The sequence below is a fragment of the Zootoca vivipara genome, chromosome 9, assembly GCF_963506605.1.
Source record: "Zootoca vivipara chromosome 9, rZooViv1.1, whole genome shotgun sequence".
NCBI classification, from domain to species: Eukaryota; Metazoa; Chordata; class Lepidosauria; order Squamata; family Lacertidae; genus Zootoca; species Zootoca vivipara.
This window is the reverse complement of record NC_083284.1, coordinates 7,310,755-7,338,673: the sequence shown is the minus strand read 5'-3', so window position 1 is coordinate 7,338,673 and position 27,919 is coordinate 7,310,755. Positions and strand designations below refer to the sequence as shown.

The window sequence follows — 27,919 nt, the reverse complement described above, 5'->3', positions numbered from 1 at the left end:
CCACACCAGGGCCCTGGTCTGGTTCAGGCCACCTGTAGCTGCAATATGGAGAGGAAAGGGAAGAGGGGGTAGGGCTGAAAGCGAGAGTCGCCCTAGGCTGGATGAAAGTGGCAGTGAGTGAGAAAGAAAACAAATGGAGACAGATGATGATGATGATAATAATTTATACCCCACCCATTGGGCTGGGTTTCCTCAGCGACTCTGGGCGACTCCCAACAAAAGATTAAAAACAGAATCAAACATTTAAAACTTCCCTAAATAGGGCCGCTTTCAGATGTCTTCTAAAAGTCAGATAGTTGCTTATTTCCTTGACATCTGATGGGAGGGCGTTCCACAGAGCAGGCACCGCTACCGAGAAGGCCCTCTGTCTGGTTCCCTGTAACCTCACTTCTCGCAGAGAGGGAACCGCCAGAAGGCCCTCGGAGCTGGACCTCAGTGTACGGGGCTGAACGATGGGGGTGGAGATGTTCCTTCAGGTATACTGGGTCGAGGCCGTTTTGGGCTTTAAAGGTCAGCACCAACACTTTGAACTGTGCTCAGAAACGTACTGGGAGCCAATGTAGGTCTTTCAGGACCAGTGTTATATGGTCTCAACAGCCACTCTCAGTCACCAATCTAGCTGCCGCATTCTTGTTTAATTGTAGTTTCTGGGTCACCTTCAAAGGTAGCCCCAAGTAGAGCGCATTGCAGTAGTCCAAGCGGGAGATAGCTAGAGCATGCACCACTCTAGCCGGACAGTCTGCAGGCAGGGAGGGTCTCAGCCTGCGTACCAGATGGAGCTGGTATACAGCTTTCCTGGACACAGAATTAACCTGCAGCTCCATTGACAGCTGTGAGACTAGAGATTGTTCTTGTGTGGCTGAGGACGCATGGGGGTTGCAGACTGATGTGCCCCCCCAAAACTCATAGCCCTCATCAGTGCTATTTTTCTAGAACCTCTCCCTTGTTCTCTTAGAATGACAATGGCGCCCACCTGAGAGGTGCAGGAGATGAGTTCTGGCTGAAAAAAAGCCCTGCTCCCCACAGGAATGCAGTTCTTGGGAAGGAGGTATCCCACCCATTAGAAGATTAGAAATTACTTCTCCATTGTGGCATGTGCCCATGAAGAAATTCAGTAAAAAGGCAAGAAGTACCTTGAGCTACAGTGAATCACACAAGGAAGTAAATCACTGCAAATGTTTCAGAATTTAGTTACCACAAAAAAATTGCACTCAAACAGACTGATTACTTTAATTTAAAGCAGTAGATGATGAACTGAGAAAAGGCAGCTTTGGCTTTTGCTCTTCCCTCATTAGACAACAAACTTTTAAAGTCTGTTTACCAAATGGAAAACAGTTCTGTGTTCTTGAGAAAGGTAAATTGAACATATCTCCCTCACCTCTAAGATCCCACACAATGTCTATTCATTTATCACAAGTGCTTTGTATCATCCTGGAACAGGTAATGTAATGCCTTTCACAATCTCCATTTTCTGAGAGCTGAAAGATAATTAATGGATTTAGAGAGAGTCTGAGAGGACTAACAATAGAATATTTGCATAGAATGACATTTAGTGCACAATATTTCACAGAACGAGAACTGGCAAACCTGAATAACAATTGGAACTGATGGCAAATACTTAGAGCAGGTTATGAATATTTCCCGCAATAAAATATGATAAATGGTTATGGATACATCAACACTGGTCTTAATGATGATGCAGCCAAGTTTAATAAGGCGTCTTATTTAGAATTTTATAGTGGTCCAAATGAACCAACTTTTAAAGCAGGCTAGTCAGGACGGGATATTTGGGTGCCCACAGGAGGTTGTAGCAAGCACATTGGCACCTGTGGGTGCCACTCTGGCAAGCACATTTTGGTAGCAAATTTCATTCAGTTATGCATTTTATGAAGACGTAGGTTGGAATCCAACAAAGTAGTTTCATTAGCACAAGGATTTCTAGCTGTGCAACAGAACTTCCCTGCTCTCTCTTCATTGCACCCATGCCCCAGATCTGCTCTACATGCCCCCCCCAACCCCTCAGAGCAGATGTGAGAAGGATGTGAGGTGCATGGGGAGAAGAGAAGGAAGTTCCACTGCACAAACAGAAACCCTTGCACTCATGGTACTACTTCATTGGATACTGCATATACTTTCTGTTAAATCGTGTCCTCCCTAAAAGAGACGTCGTGTGTCATCTGTTGTTGGGACAGGGGCATGGCAAGAATTTCCCCCACTTGGCTGATTGGCTGTCGCCATTTGGGTTTCGCCTGCCACTTAGCAAATCATCACAAGTAAGGTTACGGATAGGCACTGGTTCATGTTTGACCTACATTGGCTCCCAGTACGTTTCCGAGCACAATTCAAAAGTGTTGGTGCTGACCTTTAAAGCCCTAAACATCTTCGGTCCAGTATACCTGAAGGAGTGTCTCCACCTCCATTATTCTGCCCGGACACTGAGGTCCAGTGCCGAGGGCCTTCTGGCGGTTAACTCGCTGCGAGAAACCAAGTTACAGGGAACCAGGCAGAGGGCCTTCTCAGTAGTGGCACCCACCCTGTGGAATGCCCTTCCACCAGATGTCAAAGAGAAAAACAACTACCAGACTTTTAGAGGACATCTGAAGGCAGCCCTGTTTAGGGAAGCTTGTAATGTTTAATAAATTATTGCATTTTAATACTTCTGTTGGAAGCCACCCAGAGTGGGTCTTGCCATCCCTATGTGAAGGGTATTCTGTTAAAGGAATCCAGGGACTCAACTTGGTTTGGTCAACCCCCGAGAGGTATATATATAAACACGCACACTATTTTTGTATATAATTTCCCAACCTCTTATTACATTCATTCATATATTATACAATTTTTTGACTTTCCTCAGCCACGCCTAAATATTTCCCCTCTTCATCACTCTTAGTCTTACATTTCATTATCTTCACTATTACTTACAAATACACCATAACTCAATGTCCTTCCTAAATTTTCCCTGCAATATTTCATATAATCCTCCTTACAGAACTTCTTGTAGTCCTACTCGCGTGATCTGTTGTTTACAGCTATCTTTCAAATAGTTCACAATTTTTTTTCCAATCTTCTAAGAACCTCTGGTCCCGTCGGTTTCAAATTCTTCCCATCATCTTATTCAGTTCTGCATAGTCCATACAAATTGATTTTCTGCTACTTCTGCATCTGTGTCAAACTGTGACCTACTACTGCAACCAAATCCCAAGAGATCAAATGCATACACAGTCCTGTTTTCACAATGATCTTCACAGTTCAGTGCCCAAAGTCCAACACCTCCTCCAAATCCATGGAGAAGAACAAGTGGAGTTTTCTGCAAGAGGCTGTGAGAGAACACTAGTGTCTAAATTTTATTTTCATTGGATAGAAAGACATATTGTTTACTGTATGTACTTGGGATACATTTCAATATTTGCTCTTCAGCATCCTTAAGACCTAACAGTGATATAGGACACGAAGCAGGCAGTCAACTGGATAGCCATCCTAACCCTTTGCTGGGAAACTCCAGGCTCTCACTCTCATCCTCGGCCATGGTGGCACAGAGGCAGTGTCAGCATCTGTAAGCCATTCCAGGGGCAGCAGCTGGGAGATGAGTGACAGAGTGACCATGGCAGCAGCACCCCCGCCAGTCATCATGGGACCCACCCAACAGCATATAGAATATAACAGGTATCATTGCACCCTACACAATGTAAGACACTTTTAAAAATTTGTTTTTATTACAGAGTCTACCAAAACCAATGCAACAAAATAGTTGTATTTTTTTAAAAAAAATTACAACCAAATTTTGCCATTAAATGGGTACTTCAACATTTAAGCCAACATTTATCCCAACTTTTAAGCCAAACAGTTAAAAAGTCTGATTATACCATACTAGCATAGTTTTGGTTATTAGTCACATGAAATAACTGTGAGGATGGATTCAAGGGGAAAATTCACCTTGTACAATGTGTGTTTTGGTTTTTCCCATGATAAAGTTGCATTTTTGAAGAAGAATCACATGAAACAAATTTCTGCAATAATGATTTCAAGAGGCACTTTTACCAAGAGCATCTCAATTTGTTCATTTTTCAATGTACAACCTTGCATGAAGAGGTAGTGCCACCTTAAAACCATTTTTCAATCAAATTGCTCTTGCACACATATGTGAAAATTAAATGGTTCCTCCACAATACATAAATAATATACCCAGCATTCAATATAAGCAGTTTTAATGGCATTGTCATGATCAAGGAGACACCTGTAATCTGATGTTAACAAAGAGGTGGGAGGCATGGGAGACAGGGAGAGATGGGGAGAGGGAGATACACACCTTGCTTTCGCACATCCTCCACAGCAGCCACCAGTTCATCTTTTAGGTCCTGGCTCTCCTTTGCAATCTGTTCTCCTTTTTCCAAAAAGTTTTGAGTCGCTTGCTCAACTGAAGCAGCCAGCACATGAGCCTTCTTAGATCGACCTTTCTTTTTACCAGATGGCCCTTTGTTACTTGTATTTACAAGGGTTGTCACCTTTAAAGAAGTTTTAAAAAAGAAGTTTAATGAGTATAACTTTAATTTGTTTTACAATTCTCTCAGCAGACATAAGACACATGACTCAACATTTTCTAATGTTTTTTTAAAATAACAACAACAACAACAACAACAACAACAACAACAACAACAACAACAACAACAAAGTCTTGTGGCACCATAAAGGCATTTATGATAGTATTAATAAATACACCAAAACAGCTCCAGCTACAATCCACCTTCAAGGATACCCTGAGATTGTACTGACTTCAAGGAGAGCAGTAAACACAAAAACAGGATTCTAGTCTCACCTCTTCCTTCTTTCCTTCTCTGTTTTCTCTGTTGTCTATATTAGACAGCTTAGTCTTTGTCCATATAATTCTAAGACAACATGCACACTAATGGTGATGCACAGTTAGTGATTATTACTATTACTATTATTATTACTATTATTATTATATCAAAATTGAAAATGACACTCAACATGCAGAGTGATAGTCTAAAACTTATGCTCATTAATTTGATTAGAGATGTCACCAACTTTATTCATCTACCCTTCATCCTGAGAGCAAAAAGAGAACCAATGTTGTCAGAGCATGTGAAGCCAGGAGAGATGAGGAAAACTTCCACACTACTTTTATCAGTCATATATGAGCTTTGTGAAGACTTCTCTGATTCCATTGAAGAAGCTCTACTGAACTGCCCTAGAGATAGTGCTGGAGCATGGTGGAACCGCATCAAAGAGGCAATCTACAACACAGCCATGTCCTTCTTTGGCAAAAGAGAGCAACAGATCCCTGACTGGTTAACAGGACCAGGGTCTGGGATGATGGGAATTGTAGTCCAAAACATATGGAGGGCCGAAGTTTGGGGATGCCTGGTCTAGCTCCTTCTGTCTAGAATTGCTTTTCTTGCAAACAACCACAAAACACTGAGTTTCTCTACTTCTCAACCCCCTATACTCCTTTAAACCCAATGTGGCATGCCATGCAAGCAACCCTAACCAGCCTGTCCACTCAAAGGAATTCCAGGTTCCCCATTGCAAGCACAGCATTAGCCCTATCATTAAGGTAATGGGAAAGCTGTCCTTCTTGCGCACCACGCAGTTTGGCCATAAACTCTCTGGTGACGGTTGCTGCAGAGATCCAATGAATGAAGGACATGTCTCCTCCCTACAGCAGCTTCCAGAGGGTTTACATTGGCCCCTGGATTTTGGATGGATCCTGGACTATATATTTGCAGTCTTGCATGTGAGTTCACAGAAGTTACTAGTCCACACATATTTTTTTCCTAACCTACGTGCATCACACAGACCAATTAAATTAATTTGTGGTTGAAAACCAAACAAACTTCCCTGCCTTGTATCCCAATATGATTATTTATTATCACAAGCAACCAGGTGAGAGAAAGTGCATTGAAAATTAGGTATGTTCAGCAAAGTTGCTTTATAGATATTTTACAGAAGTATATTTTTACATGAAAGAAGTGGAATCCTGTAGTCTAAAGTATTATTCCCTTATAAGTGCAATGCCTCGATGGAATAATTATACAAATCCTTGCTTCTGTACTAAACTCTCGTTTCTTATGTGCTGCCTCTATTACCATACAAAATAAAACTACAGCAGATCTTGTGGGTATTTGGCACAGTGCTAAAATGTTATTCCCACAGTGACAACATGCCACACACAGTTAGAGCTAAAGGACGCAGGGGAATGGGCACTAAAGAGTGCTAAAGGTATAATGTCACCAATAATAGATACTCAGTGATTGAAAGTTACAGATGGCTTGCTGTTTTTTTACAATAGACAGCTTGCTTAGCACAAACTAGTAGCATCTGAAACAAAGAAAAGTGGTTTCTGGCAGCTTTCACACAATGAACTGAAAGCAGCCTACCATGCTATACTGAGAGCAAAAGATTATGGAAAGAAAGATGAACCGAGTAATTTCCAGCTTCAGGAATGTTTTATTCAACTCAGCTGTATAGATGACACACATACTGGCAGACACATGCAAGCTTGGATCAGTTACTGAAATGACAACTGAGATTCTATAAAAGGATTATCTCCAAAGACACTAAACTGTAGTTCTGTTATGCTGTGTATGAATCATAAGTGCAATTTGAGTCTGTTCTACATATAGTGAACTTTTGGACAAAAAAAAAATCAAGACACTAAAGGCAAGGCAAGGGGAACTGAATTTAATTCTAAATTATATTCCGGAAACGTGGGAGATTTCAAGGGGTCAAAAAAAATGGATGTACCGTGCTATATTAGAAGCAAAAAAACCTTGTTTTGATTAATTGGAAGAGCCACAGAAAGATTCCATTCAGCACATGGATTGATAATATGGACAGATTAGCTACATACGATGCAAAATAAGAATGGATAAATATGAAGAAATCTGGAACAAATATTTAAACGATAAGGCGGATAGTGGTGGGAAGTAGGGGAAGGAGAGAGAGGTGGGAAAATATTGTTTAAAAGGTGTAGTCATAGGTATATCAGTGTATTCAAATCTGAATTGTCAAATTGTGTTATTTTTGTTATTATGTTTTTTGTTGTACGTGTCTTTTGTGGTTGTTTGTATTGAAAAAATTATTATTATTATTATTATTATTATTATTATTATTATTATCATTATTATTATCATTATTATTATTTAAGACACTAAAGGCTTAGATTTACTGTTAATGTGCCAGTTTGGACGATATACCCAAGGCTGTAATGAGTTCTACACAAATCCAAAGATGATGTTGAACATCAACCATGCCTCAGTATTTGAAGACACCATGTGACCTGCATCAGATTATGTACTGATTCAAAGCCAACACAAAGTGGAGCAGGGAAATATATAATGAGACTGATGGATAGTGCAACTATGTCACTAATGTCTGCATCGGACCCAGAACAGCATAAGGGACTTCAAGTCCTCTCTTCCTGCTGCCTACTACCTCGGAGCAGCAAGACTCAATGTTGATGAATTAATGGAAACAATGCAAAATAAATTGCCAAATATGTAGAAGTGTAAAAAATCATTCTAGTTATGGACTACCAAACAATTCCTTTCTCCATATTTTCCCCATTAGAATAGAAGATTCAATATTGGCAACATTCAGTTGTGTATAACAAATTCATATTCAAGTAGTTCAATACCAGTGTCGTGGGATTAAAGCAGTCCCATGGACCATTTAGGAAAGAGTAAAATAACTAAATCATCAATAAGGGTAAGGGGATACCTTTTAACTTGACTTACTGAAAGTAATTGCTGTGGGGATGTGGCTTTGTGGTCTGATCATGGTGATTCTATTATGGTATACTTTTGATATTAGACTGCTAGTTTAAATAATATGACATTGTTTTGTTGATATTTTTTCAATGCCTATTGTATTTTATTGTTATGTTTTATATGAACCACCTGGAGAAGAATCTTAGTCTGAAAGGTGGTATAGATGTGTCTTTAAAAAATGAATGAATAAATAAAGCTTGAGAGGGCTAATTAGAACCTTGTGTACAGTATCCAGCTGGATTTTCCTTAATCCTCAGAAGCTCTTGTAATAAGGCAGTCATGCCTGAGTCCTGTGGTGCTGAACTGGGAATTCATATACCCAAGTTTCCTTCTCCAGTCATTCTTTCTTTGCACATATTATGGTTTGAGAGAGGCTGAATACAAGCTGGAACACTCCATCTCCTGGTCTACAAAGTGGAATAAAAATCCCAGTGCATCATCTCTGCCATCTGATTTAGAGATATTTCACAGAGTTTTATTATATACCTAGATGATTTTAGGATACATTAAGTGTAGAGATTTGACTGATATTAAACTTTCTTTATAAGAAATATTTGATTATATTGGAATGTGGTACCGGTATCTACTGAATCTCTATCACTACATAAAGCATTTTCTATTATCTTTGCAACAACAACCAAGTAAAACATACCACCATGGCCCTAAGTATTAGAATAAATTGATACTAACAGAACCAATACAATGATCAAAAAGTTGTTGTATCTTCTTGGAAGATGAATTAGAGTAAGCATAAATATTAAGTATAAAATGGGGTGAAAATTTAGAAAATTAAACACAAAGGAGGTTTGGCAAATATGATTTTCTAAAGTGGTATGAGATAGTGGTCTGCCATCTGCCACTTTGGTCAAGAGCAGATAATAACAGATGCTGATATTAAGCAGATGATAGTGAAATGTAGTTATGTGATGTGGTGGTTATGCAAAAGGAGCTGGAGAGAGTATTTAATTATGATTATGACTATGACTACTTTTCAAGAGATTCTGAAGATACAGTTAATGTTAGATAGATTTTCTAATAAGTTTTCTTAAATAAGGTATGGATCTAAGGAACCAGACAACTTCTTTTCCATGTACCCAATGGAAGCTTGGACTTTCATTTCGTATGAAGTGTCCCCTTATACTATACAGCATGACAAATCACCTTTCTTTGGATCCTGGCTTATGAAAAAGTGTTTTCACCCATTAACTGTCAAACTTCTCATATATATGTGTTGACAGCAGCCATACTGACATTTGCCAAATGTTAAGCAAGAATGAAGCAAACTTAAGAGGGGTAAACCTTTTTCCAGACTTTAAGCCTAAATAAATAATTTATCAAAAGTCATCTATACAGAATACAACTCTGTAATAGAGTTCTGAAGGGCAGTTTACTTTGTTTCTACAGAGCGCTCAATTTCTTATTCTGAACATGATGATTTTGAGCAATACTGGGCGCACTTATTAAGCAGTGAGCCCTACTTCTTATAATGGGACTTACTTTCAGGTAAACATGCATTGTGGTTGCTTTTTTTTAAATATATATTCAATAAATAGATTTAAAAGAGAAGATAAAGCTGTATCATATAGTTCTTTCCACCCGAAAATGTATTTAGGTTGAAACATATAAACATATTTTACCACATATCAGTTTGTACTTTATTTAAAATAAAGAAAATTTATTTTGTTTTACTATGTGAGTGTCAGGGATGAGCCAGAGGTGTCAGGTTTCCCAGAGGGAGGGGGAAACGCAGTGATGGAGGAAGATGTGCCAATGGGGGGGGGGGGAGAAAGAGTTGTTGAAGTCAGTCGAGAGGAGCAGCAAGGGTCAAGTTCTAGCTCAGACTCCAGGGGGAGGTTTAAGCTGGCTCTTGCAAGACATGTGGAGAAAAGGAGGAGGGAAAGACGAAGTGAGCAGGTTCGCCATTTCCTGGCGTGTTGGCGGGGTGGACACAGAGCTCAGCAGAGATCTGAACTGAGTGACTCTGATGAATGATCATTATGTGCTAATGACCGCTTGTAAATACTGTAAAGACTATATAAACATCAGGAGCCTCTCGTGGTGATTGTGTGAAGAGAGGAAGCCCATCACCCCTGACAGTGAGCATACTACTAGAGTATGAGTCATAAATCATACACAAGCAGTCCAAAAGGGGAATCCCTCTCTTGCAATAGCATGTGGGTTCATTGGTACAAAACATGCAAAACATCTCAAAGTCCATCCCTCCTATTCAATTAAAATCTAAAAAGAAATGTTGTTAATTCAGGCTACTTTCCAAATCTGAAAAGTGCTAAAAAGATGTTGAGCTAACAAGGCTTAAGCAGCTTTTATGCTGCCGTGTAAGGGGATTAAAAATATCATTATCTAGGCCAGCTTGTTTTAAACAAAAAAGTCAGCATGCTGAAATTCAGTGGAACACTTGAAGGCACCAGGATATGACACTCTGAGCTGTGAATCTGAGTTTAAACAGATATGGCACATATATTTTTAAAGAAAAGTATAGATAGTTCTGAATGTCGAAGGGACACTTTAGACATGGTATGAGTGTCTTACATTGTGCAAAACTATAGACATGTCCAGCATGTTGAATAATGGTTGTTTCCTTCCTTCCTTCTTTCCTTCCTTCCTTCCTTCCCTCCTGAAGACCTCTAAGCATGACAATAAGCATGCTAACAAGACAAAGGTTGTTCAAAAGAAAGTACTCTGGAATTAATCAGCCCCTTTTAGCTTCCTTAGCTTCTGCTAAACCCTGTTGGGACGTGAAAAATATGTCTCAAGAAGGAGAAGGGAAATCTGCAGGTGTTTTCTAGTCTTGAATAATATATTTCATGACATTACCTTGAACAAAGGATAATGTTTAAAGCTATGTGATGAATGGATAGGGAAGCTTTTAATGTTTGATGGATTTCTGTATTTTAGTGTTTTGTTGGAAGCCGCCCAGAGTGGCTGGGGGAACCCAGCCAGATGGGTGGGGTATAAATAATAAATTATTGTTATTATTATTATTATTATTATTATTATTATTATTATTATTATTATTATTATACAAGTTCCAGTCTTGGATGAACAGACATATTAATGTTAACAAGAGGAGCAGCCAGAGACATAACTGCACTAATTTTAAATATGGGTAGCTTTGTAGATTGACAACACTGAAAGACCTGTGTAAGCAACCTCAGATTGACACAGCTCAAATACTAAGACCTGCAGTTTGAAGTACAATTCCAGTGCACCTGGGGGAGTCTGGAGAGACATAAAGGGCAGGAAGGGCACGTAAAGTGAGAGCGGAGACAGGTTAGTGCAAATAACTGTCAACAGCTCAAATACATTCTGCTGAAGAGACTACTTTCCTGGAAGTTCTATACAGTATACAGCTCAGAATTTTCTCAAGGAAAAGATTGATTCTCTCAGCTACTTGCTGAGCCCACAACTAATTTATTTCTTGCATCTGTGACTTTGCTACAAGTCCAAGTAACTGTCCCTGCAAAATCCTTATTCATTTGTATACAGTCACCTTGCAATTTGCGCACTTGGCATCCAGCCTCACGCAATTGCACAAATTAAACACATGCAAGGTGGAGAGCTTAAAAGCTATGACGCATAAAGTGCTTTTAAGCTCTCACAGACTTGCCTTCAGAGTTCTGGGAAGGTCTTGCAAGATATTACGGGGCAATGTGAGATCTCATGAAGGGCTGCAGAGCCCATGTGAGACCTTCCCAGGGCCTGGTAAGCTAGGCTTAAAAGCTCTCTGCTTTACATGAAGGACAAGGCCTGCTTGGTGCACCAGCTCTGGAAAGGTAGAAATAGTCACACCCAGAACAGGATTGTTCTGGCTCTTCCTTGATTTCAGCTTTACATGCAGTCTCCAGAACCCCTGTTGCACATTAGAACTAAAAGATATAGCCAAGTATAAGACCACCATAACTAACTGGAAAGAATGTTTCTCAACTAGACATCTAGGGCTGTACAATAAAGCGCCAAACAATTGAAAACCTTGGTTTTCAAACACCCTGTAACTTGAACGTTTTGGCTTCTGAACGCCGCATATACAAAAGTGAGTGTTCCGGTTTGCAAACTTTTTTTGGAAGCCAAACATCCGACGTGGCTTCCATGGCTTCCGATTGAGTGCAGGAAGCTCCTGCAGCCAATCGGAAGCCACGTCTTGGTTTTCGAACATTTTTGGAAGTCAACAGACTTCTGGAACAGATTCCGTTTGAGAACCAAGGTAGGAATGTATTGAAATAACATTGTGATAAGTATTTAAACAAGGCAATATACCAGTGAACAAAAGGTTGAGACTTGACAGCTGGGGAGGGGGGTAGCTCAGCTGAATGGATACTTTTACAGATACTTTGCTGATAGTTTTCTGGGTTTGTTTGCTCTCTCCCTCCTCCCTTCTAACTGATAAGAAATGAGCATAAGCCCTCACACAAACCAGCAAACTCTTTCAGCTTTACTGGTATGTTTATTGCTACTTTCCTCAGCAAGAAGATAGTCACCTCTGTCCCTGCTTTGTTGTTCCTCCCCTGGCTGAAAAAAAAAGGATAGAAGCCCTAGGCTGCAGCCAATTTTAACCCCTCAGAAACACACAAACCAACTTCTTCAGCAGAACTTCCTGCTCTCAAAAACTCTCAGAGCTCAGCTAATTATGAAGAACCTGCTGACAATCAAGGAGGGACCTCCCATGGATAGACAGTCAAGGATCCAGCAGCAAAGTAAGCAGGTATGTAAACAAAGAAGTGGAAAGCACTTTTCAATGGGGAAATAAACAACTATCTGACTTTTAGAAGACATCTGAAGGCAGCCCTGTTGAAGGAAGTTTTTAATGTTTGATGTTTTATTGTGCTTTTAATTCTGTTGGGAGCCATCCAGAGTGGCTGGGGATACCTAGCCAGATTGTGTGTAGGTTTGACACATTTGTATAACCCACCCAACACAGGCATGCACACACACTCACACATGCCTTCTGCTGCACATGCACTTTACAATATTAGCTTCTATGTTGAATGCCTGGTCATGCCATTTGAATCTGACCTTTTAAAGAAAAGTGATTTCAATTACATTTTCTTCAACAATGTGCTGCAATGTTCTGCTGTTAGAAAATTATAGAATTCAATATGCCATATATGAAATCATTGAACTACAGGTATTAGCCTTGACTAGATTAAAAACAAGACAAAAAAATGGGATGACAGTATGTCCCAGAGAGTTTTAAAACTGGTACTTCTAGGACAGCAACACATAAAGCCACATGTCAAACTTTTTCTGAACTTAATAGGATTTTCAGAAACAAGTTATGATATACATAGATGGCACACATTTGTTTTTCAAAAGGAAAGTCATAACCTGATGGCTTGGGCTGGCTTCAAGTATCTCTTTGGGATTCTGGGCACTGAAATATAACTGTATGCATGTGTGCAATTAGGGTTGCCAGACTCAATAGAGGACAGGACTTCTGTGCCTTTAATTGCCCTGCTCTCTTTTGAGTCTGGAAACCTTAAAGAGAAACCAGCAGACACTTTGCTTGGAAATTAAACAAAGGGTCTGCTGGTTTCTCTTTAAGGTTTCCAGACTCAAAAGAGAGCAGGGCAATTAAAGGCACAGAAGTCCTGTCCTCTATTGAGTCTGGCAACCCTATGTGCAATTGGGTTTATTTCCTGCTATGTATGACAAGTGCATAGCTGCCAAGTTTTCGCTTTTCTCGCGAGGAAGCCTATTCAGCATAAGGGAAAATCCCTGTAAAAAAGGGATAACTTGGCAGCTATGCAAGTGTGTACAGGATTGCAGCCATATTATTGTATACACTCAATAGCAATGTATGACTCTCACCACACACACATGGGAGTTCAATGGAGAAATCCAGAAATTACCATGATTTTTGTAGTAAATGGTGAAATAGTTTTGTAGTAAATATATTCATTAATAGGAATTTCCAAAAAGGTCACACTGAATATGTACAAGATGGTAATATTATATTATAAATTATTATAAAAGTTTAAACACAGAGATGGTTTGCAAAGGTTATAATTCACATTATAAAATGCACAATAAACCGACATTCAGCAACTTGCTCTTTCATGGCATAACCCCTCTTCTTTCAAAAGGCCAAGCCTGAAAAGCCTACACAGTGCAGGCACCCAGGGTTTTCCATAATCATTCCCTAATGCAACCTGAAAGCTTCCCCTGACCTTCAGGGAACCTCTATAGGAAATTCAGTTGGCTGGGGAAGATGCATCCAGAAGGGGAAATTGTCCTTCTCATTCTACCGTGTGCACAAGAGGATTGTATCCCGACCAAAATCAATAGCAAATAATATCATATCAAAAATAACTGAGATAAGCAAAGGCATTTTCTAAGCAGTCACTATCCAACAGAAGCCAATTAAGAAAGTCAGTTTTGTCAGACCTCTCTTCAAACGGTTTTCAAAAACCCTGAAAGATAACTTATGTTGGGCTTCCCTTGGTATGGGGCAGGGGGGAGTTTTGAAACAGAGTTTTAAGCAACCAAAACAGTTGTATCCAGGTTTTTGTTAAAAATAACGAGTGGAAGCAAAGCAGAACTGTATAACAAAATAACAAGTGGAAGAAAATTGTTACCTTTTAGTACATCAAATGTTATTATTTCATGACACATGATGCCATTGAAGAATCACAGGATTCTGTCTACTGACTAAAATATTTTGAAAAGAGCACTGAAGCAGAAAGAAAGAAAGAAAGAAAGAAAGAAAGAAAGAAAGAAAGAAAGAAAGAAAGAAAGAAAGAAAGAAAGAAAGAAAGAAAGAAAGAAAGAAAGAAAGAAAGAAAGAAAGAAAACCCAACATTGGAAAATGAAAGGAACTGTTTAATAGTTTGCTTCTAAGTTAACATAAAACTGGAACTTCCATACTAATTTCTGAATCTCTGGTGCAGATATGCAAGTGATTCCTCACAAACAGAGACATTAATGCACATTGCGTTGCCATAAGTTGCAGCAATGGAAAGGGAGCTTCTAACTAGTACACCTGGTTGTATGAATCAGCCCACTGTTAAAAGTAATAGAGAGAAAGATAACTAAAAGGAAATCAGCTACTACGTAAAAATAGAATTTCTGCAATAGTTCCGTATGCAGCAATACTATCAGCATTGATATAAATATCCCCACCACCACACACAGACATAGTGCAATTTACAACAAACCATAAATGACTGTGTATTCTTCTCACTCTTCATAAAATTCTTATATATCATTGAGCTGCTGGAAATAGTCAATGACCTGAATAAAAGGCAGCCTTGACATTTTAGTATAAAGACTTTATCCCTTTTAGATGTGATGCTAGCATTCCACTTGAATGCACTATCTTGTTGCATGACTGATTTTACCAGTAGCATCCCTCAAAGCACAGCTTTTCAGAACCCTTATATTTTGGTGAGGGGCAGGGATAAAATATGGAAAAGAATGCAAGTTGTATTTAGGACTTCTGAGTCCATACTTCAAATGGTTTATTTTCCAAGTACTGGATTTTTCATTGAGTCAAACATTCCGTCTGGTAGCTGTCAAGAGGATAGACAAGCAACTTCATTGGCCTGGGATGATATTTCACCCCAGACAGCATCAGTGGTCAATTGCACCTGTTCACCGAAAAGCACCTGGTCACCTTCAAAGCAAACAAACCAGATCTCTGAATTAGCTTCTTTACCTTATTTTTCTACCACCCTTCTTTTTCTCATGCTGCCTATAGGAAACGGTGTGAACTGTTCTGGACAAATCCATTTTCTTGTCACGACTACACTGAATAGTACTTTAGGTATAAGCATTACCCATAACCATACTTTCATAGATCAACAAATACTACTAACATTTCAATTACATTATCTCAAAAGATATATTTCAAAGTAAATGCCAGGGACTAGCAGGGTGATGAAGGGGCCCCAGAGAGAGGGGATGGGATAGAGTGTGAAACTAAGGCTCTGCCAGTGGTGAGATGGGATAAGGAGGAGGATAACCATGGAGAAGAGACCAGTGAGTTGTGGGGTTCTATGCCACCGGGGGCGGGGGACACCTCCCCTGTCAGAGTAAATATTGCTTATTCCATGGCAGAAGGAAGTTGGAAGAAGCTCTTCTTCAACGGGTTGCAATTAATCAGGAGGCTGTCCTAAGGATCAGAACACGGCAGCTCACACGTGGCTCCTTAAAAATTATTGAGGATCAGACACTCTTGGCCATTGGATAACAATAAGATATGTGAGCTTTGCACTTCTTCTCAACTCAAGTATAAAAGTAAGATTGAAGAGAGGTAAGGAGGATTGGGGAAGAAGTTGATAGGAAAGGAAGCAAAGTTGTATTGGCCAAGTCATGAATTCTATACAATGCTATAAAATTTATTATTATTATTATTATTATTATTATTATTATTATTATTTATTGAATTTATATACCACCCTATACCTGGGGGTCTCAGGGAAGTTCACAAAAAAGATCACTATATATAAAATAAAAATAAAAGCAATAACCCAATAATACCCCCTAAAAAAAGAGCCACATTTTAAAAGGGTATGGTATGTTGATCAGGTTAATCAAAGGCCTGGTTAAAAAGGAACGTTTTTGCCTGGCACCTAAAGGTGTATAATGAAGGCACCATGTGAACTTCCCTGGGGAGAGCATTCCACAGACATGAAGCCACTGTAGAGAAGGCCCGTTCTCGTGTTACCACCATCCGGACCTCTTGAGGAGGCGGCACACAAAGGAGGACCTCAGAAGATGATCTCAGGGTCCAGGTAGGTTCATATGGAAAGAGGCGGTCCTTGAGGTATTGCAATATTGAGCCGTTTAAGGCTTTATAGGTCAAAACCAGCACTTTGAATTGGGCCTGGAAACTAATCGGTTGCCAGTGACGTCAGGGCAGGATAGGTGTTAAGATGCTCAAACCCTCTTGCCTTGGTGAGCAACCTGGCCACCGAATTCTGCACCAGCTGAAGTTTCTGAATCATCTTCAGAGGCAGCCCTACATATAACGCATTGCAGTAATCTTACCTTGAAGTTACCAGAGCATAGACAACAGTAGTTAGGTTATCCCTCTCCAGATAGGGGCATAGCTGGGCCACCAGCTGAAGGTGATGGAAGGCACTTGGTGCCACTGAGGCCACCTGAGCCTCAAGTGACAGCAAAGGATCCAGGAGTACCGTCCTCAAGCTACGAACTTGCTCCTTCCAAGGAAACATAACCCCATCAAGAGCAGGCAACCTCCCACCCATCAGCTCTAGAGAACCCCCCACTTTTACATACAAGTAAATGTCATATACCTAACCCACAAAAACAAAAGTGCATGCAAAAGGCACAAATGCTTTTGCTTACAGAAATCTGCCTGATAACAATGCTGTAATTATGAGGCATTACAGAAAGGACCAAATCCTCTCGAAATACATTCATTTTTTTGTGATTTAGTCTATATCTATGTATAAACAATATGCTTTTAAAGCAGGAGTGTCAAACCCAGGTGAGTTGCAGGGGGGAACTGCATGCCCATAGACACATGCACAATGTTCTTATACACACAAATGTGCAGACAAGTTTGAATGGGGCAAGAATCCTTCAGTAGGCCCAGCATGAAGCTTCTCATAATCAGAATGCCACCACTACAATCCATACAGTTCATGCTAGGGTTTTTTTCCAAATGATGTTTCATTTTTAATTAACATGAGTACAGGGTACTGGCTATGAAATTAATTAAGTCTATCTATTACACAGTACAAATGCTCACATGCAAAACATTCTCAACATTTTCCAGAGCTGAAAGCAACACACTCATTTTCTATCACTTGGCCCCAAAGGGCCTCTTCGTTTCCAACATCAGCCTACAGTATTAGACAGTAAAGCTGTCAACTTGGGGCCTTGTTGCTGTATCTGTACTTCATTGTACTCCAATTAGATCGCAAAGTGTTATTTAACTACATGTGCAATAGTGTAATATTTTAAAGCAACACTTTAAATATTAAAGTGACCCTAATCACTTTTGTCATATTTTAGTGTATAATATTACAATATGTTTTCTGCCAAACTAGAAATAACTGGGCAGGTATTTAATTTAGCTACTTAAACATAATGTCTCATTTTCCTTTTTGCCGTTTGCTCTCTGTGAAAACAGATTCTCAATAAAGCCGAAGACTTAACTGAAGAAGTGTGCATGCACACAAAAGCTCATACCAATGACAAACTTAGTTGGTCTCTATGGTGCTACTGGAAGGATTTTTTTTATTTTGTTTCAACTATGGCAGACCAACGCAGCTACCTACCTGTAACTGTCCTTTTTAAGTTATCTGTTGAAAGTTTCGTTGTAAGTAATTACAGTTGGGAAGAAATGCAGTTTATTTTTTCACATTTCGTCAACTTTCTCAAATTAATCACCTTTATAAAACCTACTTCATTTTTGTAAAGCTTTCAGAAGGGGGAAATGAAACACATGTAACCTTTTCATCCATTTCCTGTTACATTTTCACCAATCAAATTCGCAGGGAGCAACAGCAAAAAAAAAAAAGCATTAGATTCTTCTGCAGGAGTTTAGAACACTGCACTATTTTCACAAAAAATGGCTACCAACAGTTGGCAGAGCTATTATTTATTTAATGCTTTATACAAACAATTAATGGGACCCAGGTGGCGCTGTGGTTAAACCACTGAGCCTAGGACTTGCTGATCAGAAGGTCGGCGGTTCGAATCCCTGTGATGGGGTGAGCTCCTGTTGCTCGGTCCCAGCTCCTGCCAACCTAGCAGTTCAAAAGCACGTCAAAGTGCAAGTAGATAAATAGGAACCGCTACAGCGGGAAAGTAAACTGCGTTTCCATGTGCTGCTCTGGTTTGCCAGAAGCGGCTTTGTCATGCTGGCCACATGACCTGGAAGCTATACGCCGGCTCCCTCGGCCAATAATGCGAGATGAGCGCGCAACCCCAGAGTCGGTCACGACTGGACCTAATGGTCAGGGGTCTCTTTACCTTTACCTTACAAACAATTAATATACTGCCTTCTATTTCAAAAAGAAACACCAAGGCAGTTTACAAACAAATAAAACCACAGCAAAATATCACAATAAAACAAAGTTAAAATATAAATCACAGTAACCAGGAAGTCCAGGAACTGGTATTAATGGCCAGAGAAAAGCCAAGAGAAAACAGGCACATATACCTGGTGAAGGACTTCCTGGCTCAAATTTGTCCTCTGCTAGGTTACTATAGGTAAAGGTAAAGGGACCCCTGACCGTCAGGTCCAGTCACGGATGACTCTGGGGTTGTGGCACTCATCTCGCTTTACTGGCTGAGGGAGCCAGCATACAGCTTCTGGGTCATGTGGCCAGCATGACTAAGCCACTTCTGGCGGACCAGAGCAGCACACAGAAACACCGTTCACCTGCCCGCCGGAGCGGTACCTATTTATCTACTTGCACTTGACGTGCTTTTGGACTGCTAGGTTGGCAGGAGCAGGGACGGAGCAACGGGAGCTCACCCCATCACGGGGATTCGAACTGCGATGATCGGCAAGCCCTAGGCTCTGTGGTTTAGACCACAGTGCCACCCGCGTCCCTAGGTTACTATAGAAAAACTACTATTCTCTATGCCTCAGCTGCCATATGGGGATAGTAATGCTGAACTCACAATGCTTCGGCTTCTGCATAGCAATTTTTGATTAAATGTAATCTGATTTCTAATTGGTTATACTCTTTCCTTTCTGCTATCCAGGATAGGGCAGCCCTGTTGCTCCTGTGGGCATTTGTGTGCCGATTTTGAGCTTTCTAGCTACACAGAGTGGCTCTTATCTTCAAAAGAAAAAAATACATTTTTTTAAAGGCAGGCCTCGGAATACCACATAACTTTCAAAAGAAGCTTCCCTCTCTCACACCAACATCTCTAGTTATTTATTCTACCTCCATCAGAAAGAAAGGTCCAATTTAGGGAAGATGCTAATTCAGCAGACCCTGCTCTGCTTCTGGATTCTGTTGCCAACTCTGACCTACTTACAGAATAATTCCTATTCTCAGTTCACCACATACTTAAAAGGTAAAGGGACCTCTGACCATTAGGTCCAGTCGTGACCAACTCTGGGGTTGCGGCATTCATCTCGCATTATTGGCCGAGGGAGCCGGCGTACAGCTTCCAGGTCATGTGGCCAGCATGACAAAGCCGCTTCTGGCGAACCAGAGCAGCACACAGAAACGTTGTTTATACCTTCCCACTGTAGCAGTACCTATTTATCTACTTGCACTTTGATGTGCTTTCGAACTGCTAGGTGAGCAGGAGCTGGAACCGAGCAACGGGAGCTCACCCCATCGCAGGGATTTGAACCGCCGACCTTCTGATCGGCAAGCCCTAGGCTCTGTGGCTTAACTATTTAAATTTAAATATTGGCTGTGAGTTCTTAGAGACCTGCCTAGCATGCCTTTTCCACCTGGCCTGGGAGGGCAGGTCCCTAACTGACTCCAGTTACAAAAGCTGGAGCTGCTGAACAGAAAGCAATGGCAGATTGACAAAAGCAGAAACTGCAGGCGGCACAGGAAGAAACAGGTACAACATTAGCAACAACAGGTACAACATTAGCAACTGCCAAGGGCGGCTATATCCCAGGGCTCCCGCCAGTCAGTATATGATTTTCTGCACCCTTCCCCCACTCTCACCCCTTAACCTTAAGTTAGGCGGGCACACTGCACAGCAACTGCCTGGCGAAGCCCTGGTCATGAACGCCATCTTTATTTCACCAAGGTGCATTTGGAAGACCGACTAAATGGTGCAAAAGGACCCCCTCCTGCTATTCCCACCACTTGATGTTGACTAGGGGAGTGACTAGGGTTGATGGGGTCCCATTCTTTCCTTTCCTTTCAGTCGGAGCACTGCATAGCAGAGAACCCAGTGTTGAGATTCCATCTGGGCCTGCCATCCTCATCTTCCAAGAGTGCTGAGATGCAGATAGTGATGGCACCACACAACACATATACCCAACTAAAGGTGAATAAAAGGGGGAAACAGCCCCTTCCCACCCAGTGGGAAAGGAGTAGGGCCAAATTTTAGAGAGGCTGGGGAAGCCCAGCCAGATGGGTGGGGTATAAATAAAATTGTTGTTGTTGTTGTTAGTCTCTAACCAGCAATTCTGAATAAGAAAAATGGTTTGTGCTCAATGGATAACAATGCAAGATTGACTTTCCAACTCAGTTTGAGCCATTGCTATGTGAAAGTTTCTGATACGGTTTTTAGAGACTCTTTTTTTTCAATAAGCAAGAACAGCAAAGGTCAACATAGCTCAGTAAAACAGCAAATGTAAAATTTACATTTACTGGGCACCTGGGTATTGCACCTAAAACATAAGCTTAAATGTTATTAACGGTGAGATTTGTTCCAATAATGAAGACTTCTTTTCACAGTTAAAACAATAAGGAGATTTAATTAATTCTCAAGTGGGAAGGCAGAACTAAAATTCAAGGCAGCATTCAGATCAGCCTTAAAAAATCAATTCACAAAATCGCCTTGTGCATCATTCTAAATCGGCAAAGAGCCATTCAGACTTTAAATCAACATCAGGTAAGGGAAACAAGGCTCTCCACACATAGGGATTTAATATGCTAACTTTCCTAAAACCAGAAGTAACATTTGCACTGCATCAACAAATCTTCACTGGTTGCTTCTTTCAATCAGAAAGGTTTATCGCATGTAATTATTTCTGCAGCCCTTCAATTAAATAAAATGATACTATTTCATTCTAGAAGCATAGTTACGCAAGCATTTGCAAATCAAATTTTGAAGATGTGGATGTATTATGAAGGCAATATATATAAGATAGGTCCATGTTGCCTGCGCTGATTAATATAAATCAATTTGGGGTTGAATATGGAGGGGAAAGAGGCACACACAAAATTTCCACCAGTTACTATTTCAGAAAATAAATTCTCCATACCTTTCAAAAAGCTCTTCTGAATTGGCACATGAAAAACGCAACCATCCCATACATAATATACAGTGATCAATACATATGTTACAACACCCCTCCTTTTTAATTCATGTCCTTTCCCACATTTAATATTCTGTTCCTTCATTCCCCAATGAATGTATTCCAAAAGCCAATTATTTTTGTTTAATTTGTTATGTTTTATTACTATAAATCACTTTGGCATTTCTTTCTTTAAATGGAAAGTGGTGTTGAAATCTTTTAATTAATAAATATATAAAACCCAAGACTTTTTTTAAAAAAGTATTTTTATTGAATTTTTCCCATGTAAACCAAACAACGAAACAGAACTTCATGAGACAAACACAGAAAAACCAAACCAAACCTAGGTTGGCATTGGGATGGTACATTCACAATGAGAAATGATAAAGCTGGTTATCTGAATATTTGTGAGAAGACACAGACAGGTAAGTGAAGAGTACCATTGTAAGAAAAGAGAGTAGACAGCTGGGATCTTTGGATAAAGGGTGGTATATAAATCAAACAAATAAGAATAAGAATAATAAGAAACAGATACAGAAACAAACAAACAAAACCTATAGCTGAAATAAACAAGAGACACAAGGAGTCCCAAGAATGAAAGGCTCTGTATTGTATCAAGAAAAATGTTCAATTTATGTTATTTGAATTGATTACTAGCAGCATTTCTACACTACAGGTTATAGGAGTAGCAAAATAGATACACAGGCGCTATCATACAGGGCAGTGTCCACCAACCTGGCACCTTCCAAATGTTTTGAACCACCACTCCCAACAGCCCCAGCCAACACATCCCTAGGGAACTGAAAATGCAAATAAAAGTATAATATATTGATCAGTCAATTTCATTACATTATCAAGGAACTAGCAGAATATATTTAGTACTATGTTAATTGAGCTAAGAAAACATATCACTGAAAATCTATCAGTGAACAGATGGTAAGAATAATTGGCAAGGGTTTTGAATAACAGAAATGGACAATACAGAGTCATTATCTGCAGGACAAGCTATTTAGCAGAGATACTACAAGTTACAAAGCAAAAACACTGCACAGCACATATGGTCAATTATAAAAGTGTCTAAGTTGCGCATTCTGAAATATCTAGTCACTGTTGTCAGAAACAGTAGAACTCTATTGAGATGGGGAAAGGCTATATTGAGTTACTTGTCATAACAGTATAAATTCATTTTATTTATCATCCTTTATTCTAATTAAGCCACAGGAACAAATAGTTTTCTTATCACTTTCCTTTTAACCTATTACAATATTCAGAAGGCCAGAAATGTTGAAGAAATTAGCAGCACATAGCAATTCCTGTGTCTTATTAAAAAGTATAAACTGTTGATATGCTACTATTTGTTTTATTTTTAAAATGGGCCTTGTTTTAAGATGGACCATACAAGGAAAATGGCTAATCAAAAGCAGCCTCACCATTCCAAATAATGACAGGCCCATTTGGATATGGTAGCAATATGTTAAAAGTAATCATCATATGCTATTTATTTTGTCAGATAAATGCTCTGGTACATGCTGAGACTGACTCAATGCACACTGAGAAAGTTAATCAACTACAGCCCCCCCCCCCCTTTTCAGTATTTGCAAGCTAGCAAAGTAATTGACAGTTGGTAGTTGCCAGGCTCACTCTCTCACCTAAAGTTACTACCAAAATCTCCACTAAAGCAAAATTCGAAGTGAATTCCAGGGTTCTGCCTTTAAGGAAATGTGATAAATACTATGAGTTACTAGAGAAATGTCCATATGTAGCCAGATTATGTGAAGATAGTTGAAGTCATGCATTAGTATAACATTTCCTCTTTTGGATGTTTCCTGGATTTCATTCTTCATCCGGTATCACCACTCACAACAATTTCATGGAGGAGTCTGCCCCTTTGGGGGATTTCTGGCTTGCTAGACTCAATGCCCTCTCTGACTTGTGGCAGAACTAGCTTTCATAGATCAGGAGAAAGGCTCATGAAGGACTGCACTCTTGCTGCACACATACTGTATAAGAATCCCAAGATCAAAGGTTCCTTCACAATGTAGCAGCAGCTAAAATGTGGCCCAATGCATTTTATAACATATTGCATGTGGGTGTCTGTTTTGTAACACACACACACACACACACACACACACACACACCCCTCTGATTCTGACTAAATATGTCTACTTGTACATGTGTGCCTAATTATGATACAGTATGTATTTTTGTGTTTTTATATTGTTAAAATTGATCTTAGTATGAAAGGCAGTATAGAAATTTAATAAACAACAACAACAACAACAACAACAACAACAACAACAACAACAACAACAACAACATCTGTATTGTAGGATGCAAACCAGCTGGGTTGTTCAGATCCACTGAGATGCTGTCAAACTGCCAAAGCCTGCCTACATGTATTGGTTTGCATTACTGAGGCTGCCCAATATTCATTGAGGTAACTGAATGAATAATGTAAGGCGTTTAGCTTGAATGTTTTAGTGTTAAGAGTGCATCTGCAAAAACAAAAAAATAAATCTGGCAACATATTTAAATAAAACTTTTGGGTAATCTCGGCTTTCCATTTAATCATGCAGTGAGAGCATTTTTCTTTTATCCAACCAAATAATATGAGACAGCATCTGTTCAAATGAACACATGTCCTAATTTTAAAGGCATTTCAATGCATTCTTTAAGCAATAAAACTTCCTTAAAATGAGTTGGTACTTAAATGTATTCCCTTTTTGTAATGCCTCTTTTCTTTTCCTTTTTTCATATCTACCATCCACAGAACAGTTCGTTTACTTGATTTCAAAGAGTCCCTAGAGATATCAGAGGAAATCATAAAATAAAAAGGCTCGAGTCTTTTGCTTTATTCCTTCTTGCCTCACTGTTATTTGGTTTTCATTTCAGACAGAATTTTCAGACCTATCTGCGATTGTACAGCTGCAGAAGAGGAAAAAGATGTACTATCCAATTTACTTAATCATTTACTATTGTTAATCATTGTTAATTAATAAAACTACTACGCATCCTGATTTAGAATCCTTATTTCATTCATCCCCCAATTAAGACACAGCCTCTCTCTAAGCTCACCCCACATGGCAATATTGGGATAATAATATTGGGCTACCTACTGTTACTGAGATAATACTTTAAGTAGTGTAATATTAATGCTGAACACTGCTTTCCACATGATTCAACATGCTTAAAGAGAAGAAAATGAAGTGGAGAGGCAATGACTAACCCAAAAATACTCATTAAGGACCTCTTAATACATTACAGAGAAACGTGGGTGGTGCTGTGATGTAAACCACTGAGCCTTGGGCTTGCCAATCGGAAGGCTGGCAGTTCAAATCCTTGCGACAGGGTGAGCTCCCATTGTTCGGTCCCACCTCCTGCCAACCTACCGTGTTTCCCCTTTTTTAAGACGTAGTCAGAAAGTAAGCCATGGCAGCATTTTTTAGCATTAGTGAAATCTAAGACACCCCCCGAAAATAAGACATACCTCCATGCGAGACCGCCGAGCGCCCCAGCCAGCCAAAGGGGCCTGGAACCGGCTGCTGTTGCTGCAGTGAACGCATGGAGCGCCCTGCAGCACCTGGCCTCTTCTTTTCTTTTTTTTGGGCTGCCCGAGGCCTGCCGCCCCGCCACCGGAACCGGCGGCTGCAGAGCGGAGCGCTCCGAAGCAGCGAGCGCTCGGAGCGCCCTGCAGCACCTGGCTTCTTCTTTTGCGGGGGGGGGGGGAGCTGCATGAGGCCTGCCGCCCCGCCGCTGTAACCGGCGGCTGCAGAGCGGAGCGCTCCGAAGCGCCGAGCGCTCGGAGCGCCCTGCAGCGCCTGGCCTCTTCTTTTTTGGGGGGGAGGAGCTGCCCGAGGCCTGCCGCCCCGCCGCCGGAACCGGCGGCTGCAGAGCGGAGCACTCCGAAGCGCCGAGCGCTCGGAGCGCCCTGCAGCGCCTGGCCTCTTCTCTTTTTGTTTGGCTGCCCGAGGCCGGCGGCTGCAGAGCGGAGCGCTCCGAAGCGCCGAGCGCTCGGAGCGCCCTGCAGCGCCTGGCCTCTTCTTTGGGGGGGAGAGCTGCCCGAGGCCTGCCCCCCGCCGTCGGAAGCGGCGGCTGCATAGCGGAGCGCTCCGAAGCGCCAAGCGCTCGGAGCGCCTTGCAGCGCCTGGCCTCTTCTTTTGGGGGGAGAGCTGCCCGAGGCCTGCCCCCCGCCGCCGGAACCGCCAGTCTGCAGCGCCGAGCGCCTGGAGCGCCCAGCAGCGCTGGGCAGAGCGCCGAGCCAGCAGCCTGCCACCTCGGTGCCGCGCAGAGCGCCCAGCAGCACCCCGAGCCAGTGGCCTGGCCCTTCCGAGGAGGCCTTAAGGTACAAGGCATCCCCTGAAAATAAGACACCGTCTGTTTTTTTGAGTAAAAAAAGTTATAAGACGGTGTCTTAAAAAGGGGGAAACACGGTAGCAGTTGGAAAGCACACCAGTGCAAGTATGAATGAATAATTTATTATGGTTGGAGACCAGCTTTTAAAACACATTTGGGGGAACAATCCCAAAGGACAAAACATACACATAAAACTTTGTACAATGATAACATTAATGTTTATAAATGCAGTGAGCATAAAGATACAGTACTTAAAACTTTAAGATAAGCTGCCGCAGAGAACAGGCCCTGGGTCGCTCAGGGAACTGGATTTAGGGACTTTCAAACGAACTAGTTTGGCTCAGGGGAAGGTCTATGTCTGCAGATCTGAACACAGAATCTGGCGACCATCCAGGTTGTCTTCTGATCTTTGCCTAACAGGAGCAGATTGTATATTTGCTTTTCTAGGAGGTCAGCTAGCCTCACCAGCATGGAATCAAGGATCTCCCTATGAGCCTCTTCATAGAAGGGACATCTAAAAAATAGATGCTCTGGGCTTCCTATTTCCCCTAAGGAACAGGCGCAGAGTCTTTGGGTGTATGGTACTTTTTTGTAGGATCCTTCCAGGACTGGCGAGGCAGGGCTGAACTTCTGGTGAGTGTGAAAGCCCTTCTTGCCTTTTTGGCTAAGAGGAAGGAGAGGTAAGCTGCCAGAGCGGCTGTATATCTCTCTGTTTCTCCAATTTTATAGTCGGGGCATCTTGAGCAGTCCTGTTGTCTCTCAATGTCTATGATTCTTTGTCTAACCGTGGCTTTTACTTGGCCTAACCCCAGACTTAGAAGGGCTTGGGGAGGAAAAACCCATTTTCTGGAGGGTGTTCAGGACTGCTGTCAGCCAGCCTGACTGGAACTGGTCGCAGAGGACCAAATGAGCTATTCCTCGAGGGAGCAGATTTAATGCCAGCCTTTTGTAAACTGATGTTAGGCAGATGAAAGCCTCCACTCTCATCATCCCCGTTTCTAGTCTGACCCATCTGTTTGAAATGCATCTGTTGACTTGTAGGAGAGCTGTAAGAAATTTGGATTGCACACACTCCAGGGGGGAGAAGGTAGAGGAAGGCAGACCCAGAAAGGCTCCATAAGGGAGCTGTGCCAGCGTTTTGTCCTTGAATAGTTTAAGGGTTGTGGGGACAAAAAATCCCCCTTGAGCTCTCAAAAAATTGAGGATGCATTTTGCGGTTTTTTTCCACGGAGCTTCCGGTAGAATTTATGTGAAGTCTGTTGGATCCCGAAGCCTGTACCACCATTCCAATATATTTATAATTTGAGACTTGTTCTAATTTGTGGCCTTGAAGTTCCCAGCTTCTAAGCTTTGGTTTTTCCCCAAAGGCTAGTATCTTGGTTTTTTGATAGTTGATTTTAAGACATTCGGTTTCACAGTATATAGCAAGCTTTCTTAGTGCCCTTTTGAGTCCAATAGGGGTTCTAGATCAGGGGTCCCCATACTACGGCTCCTCCCAATCCGGCCCGCGACGACCCCCGCCGCCCGCTGCCGCTGCCCGCTCTTACGGCGCGGCGCGCGGCGGCGATCTTCAAAATCGGCAAAAAATCGCCGAAAATCCTTTGTGTGCATGCGTATGGGCCTCTCCCGACCCAGAAGAGGTCATTTCCGATGCACTTCCGGGTCTGGGGAGGTCCATACGCATGCACACAAGCGATTTTCGGCGATTTTTTTCTGACCGTGTGCGTGCGCGCATGCGCACGGGCGCACACTCCCCCGCCCTCCGGCCCGCTGCGCACGCACTCCCCTGCCCTCCGGCCCGACGCGCGGTCGGTGCGGCGGGCACCGGCCCGAAGCCCGG

The 27,919-nt window shown here is 41.3% G+C and overlaps 1 protein-coding gene across 2 annotated transcripts in view; it reads right to left on the bottom strand.

Moving 5' to 3' along the window:
* Positions 1-27,919, bottom strand: part of CTNNA2 (catenin alpha 2) — a 540,562-nt gene that overhangs the window by 436,804 nt on the left and 75,839 nt on the right. For both annotated transcript variants that reach the window (XM_035103044.2, XM_035103046.2), the window contains exon 3: positions 4,307-4,502. In XM_035103044.2, coding sequence (XP_034958935.1) covers positions 4,307-4,502 — 196 coding nt within the window. The remainder of the gene's footprint in view (positions 1-4,306; positions 4,503-27,919) is intronic.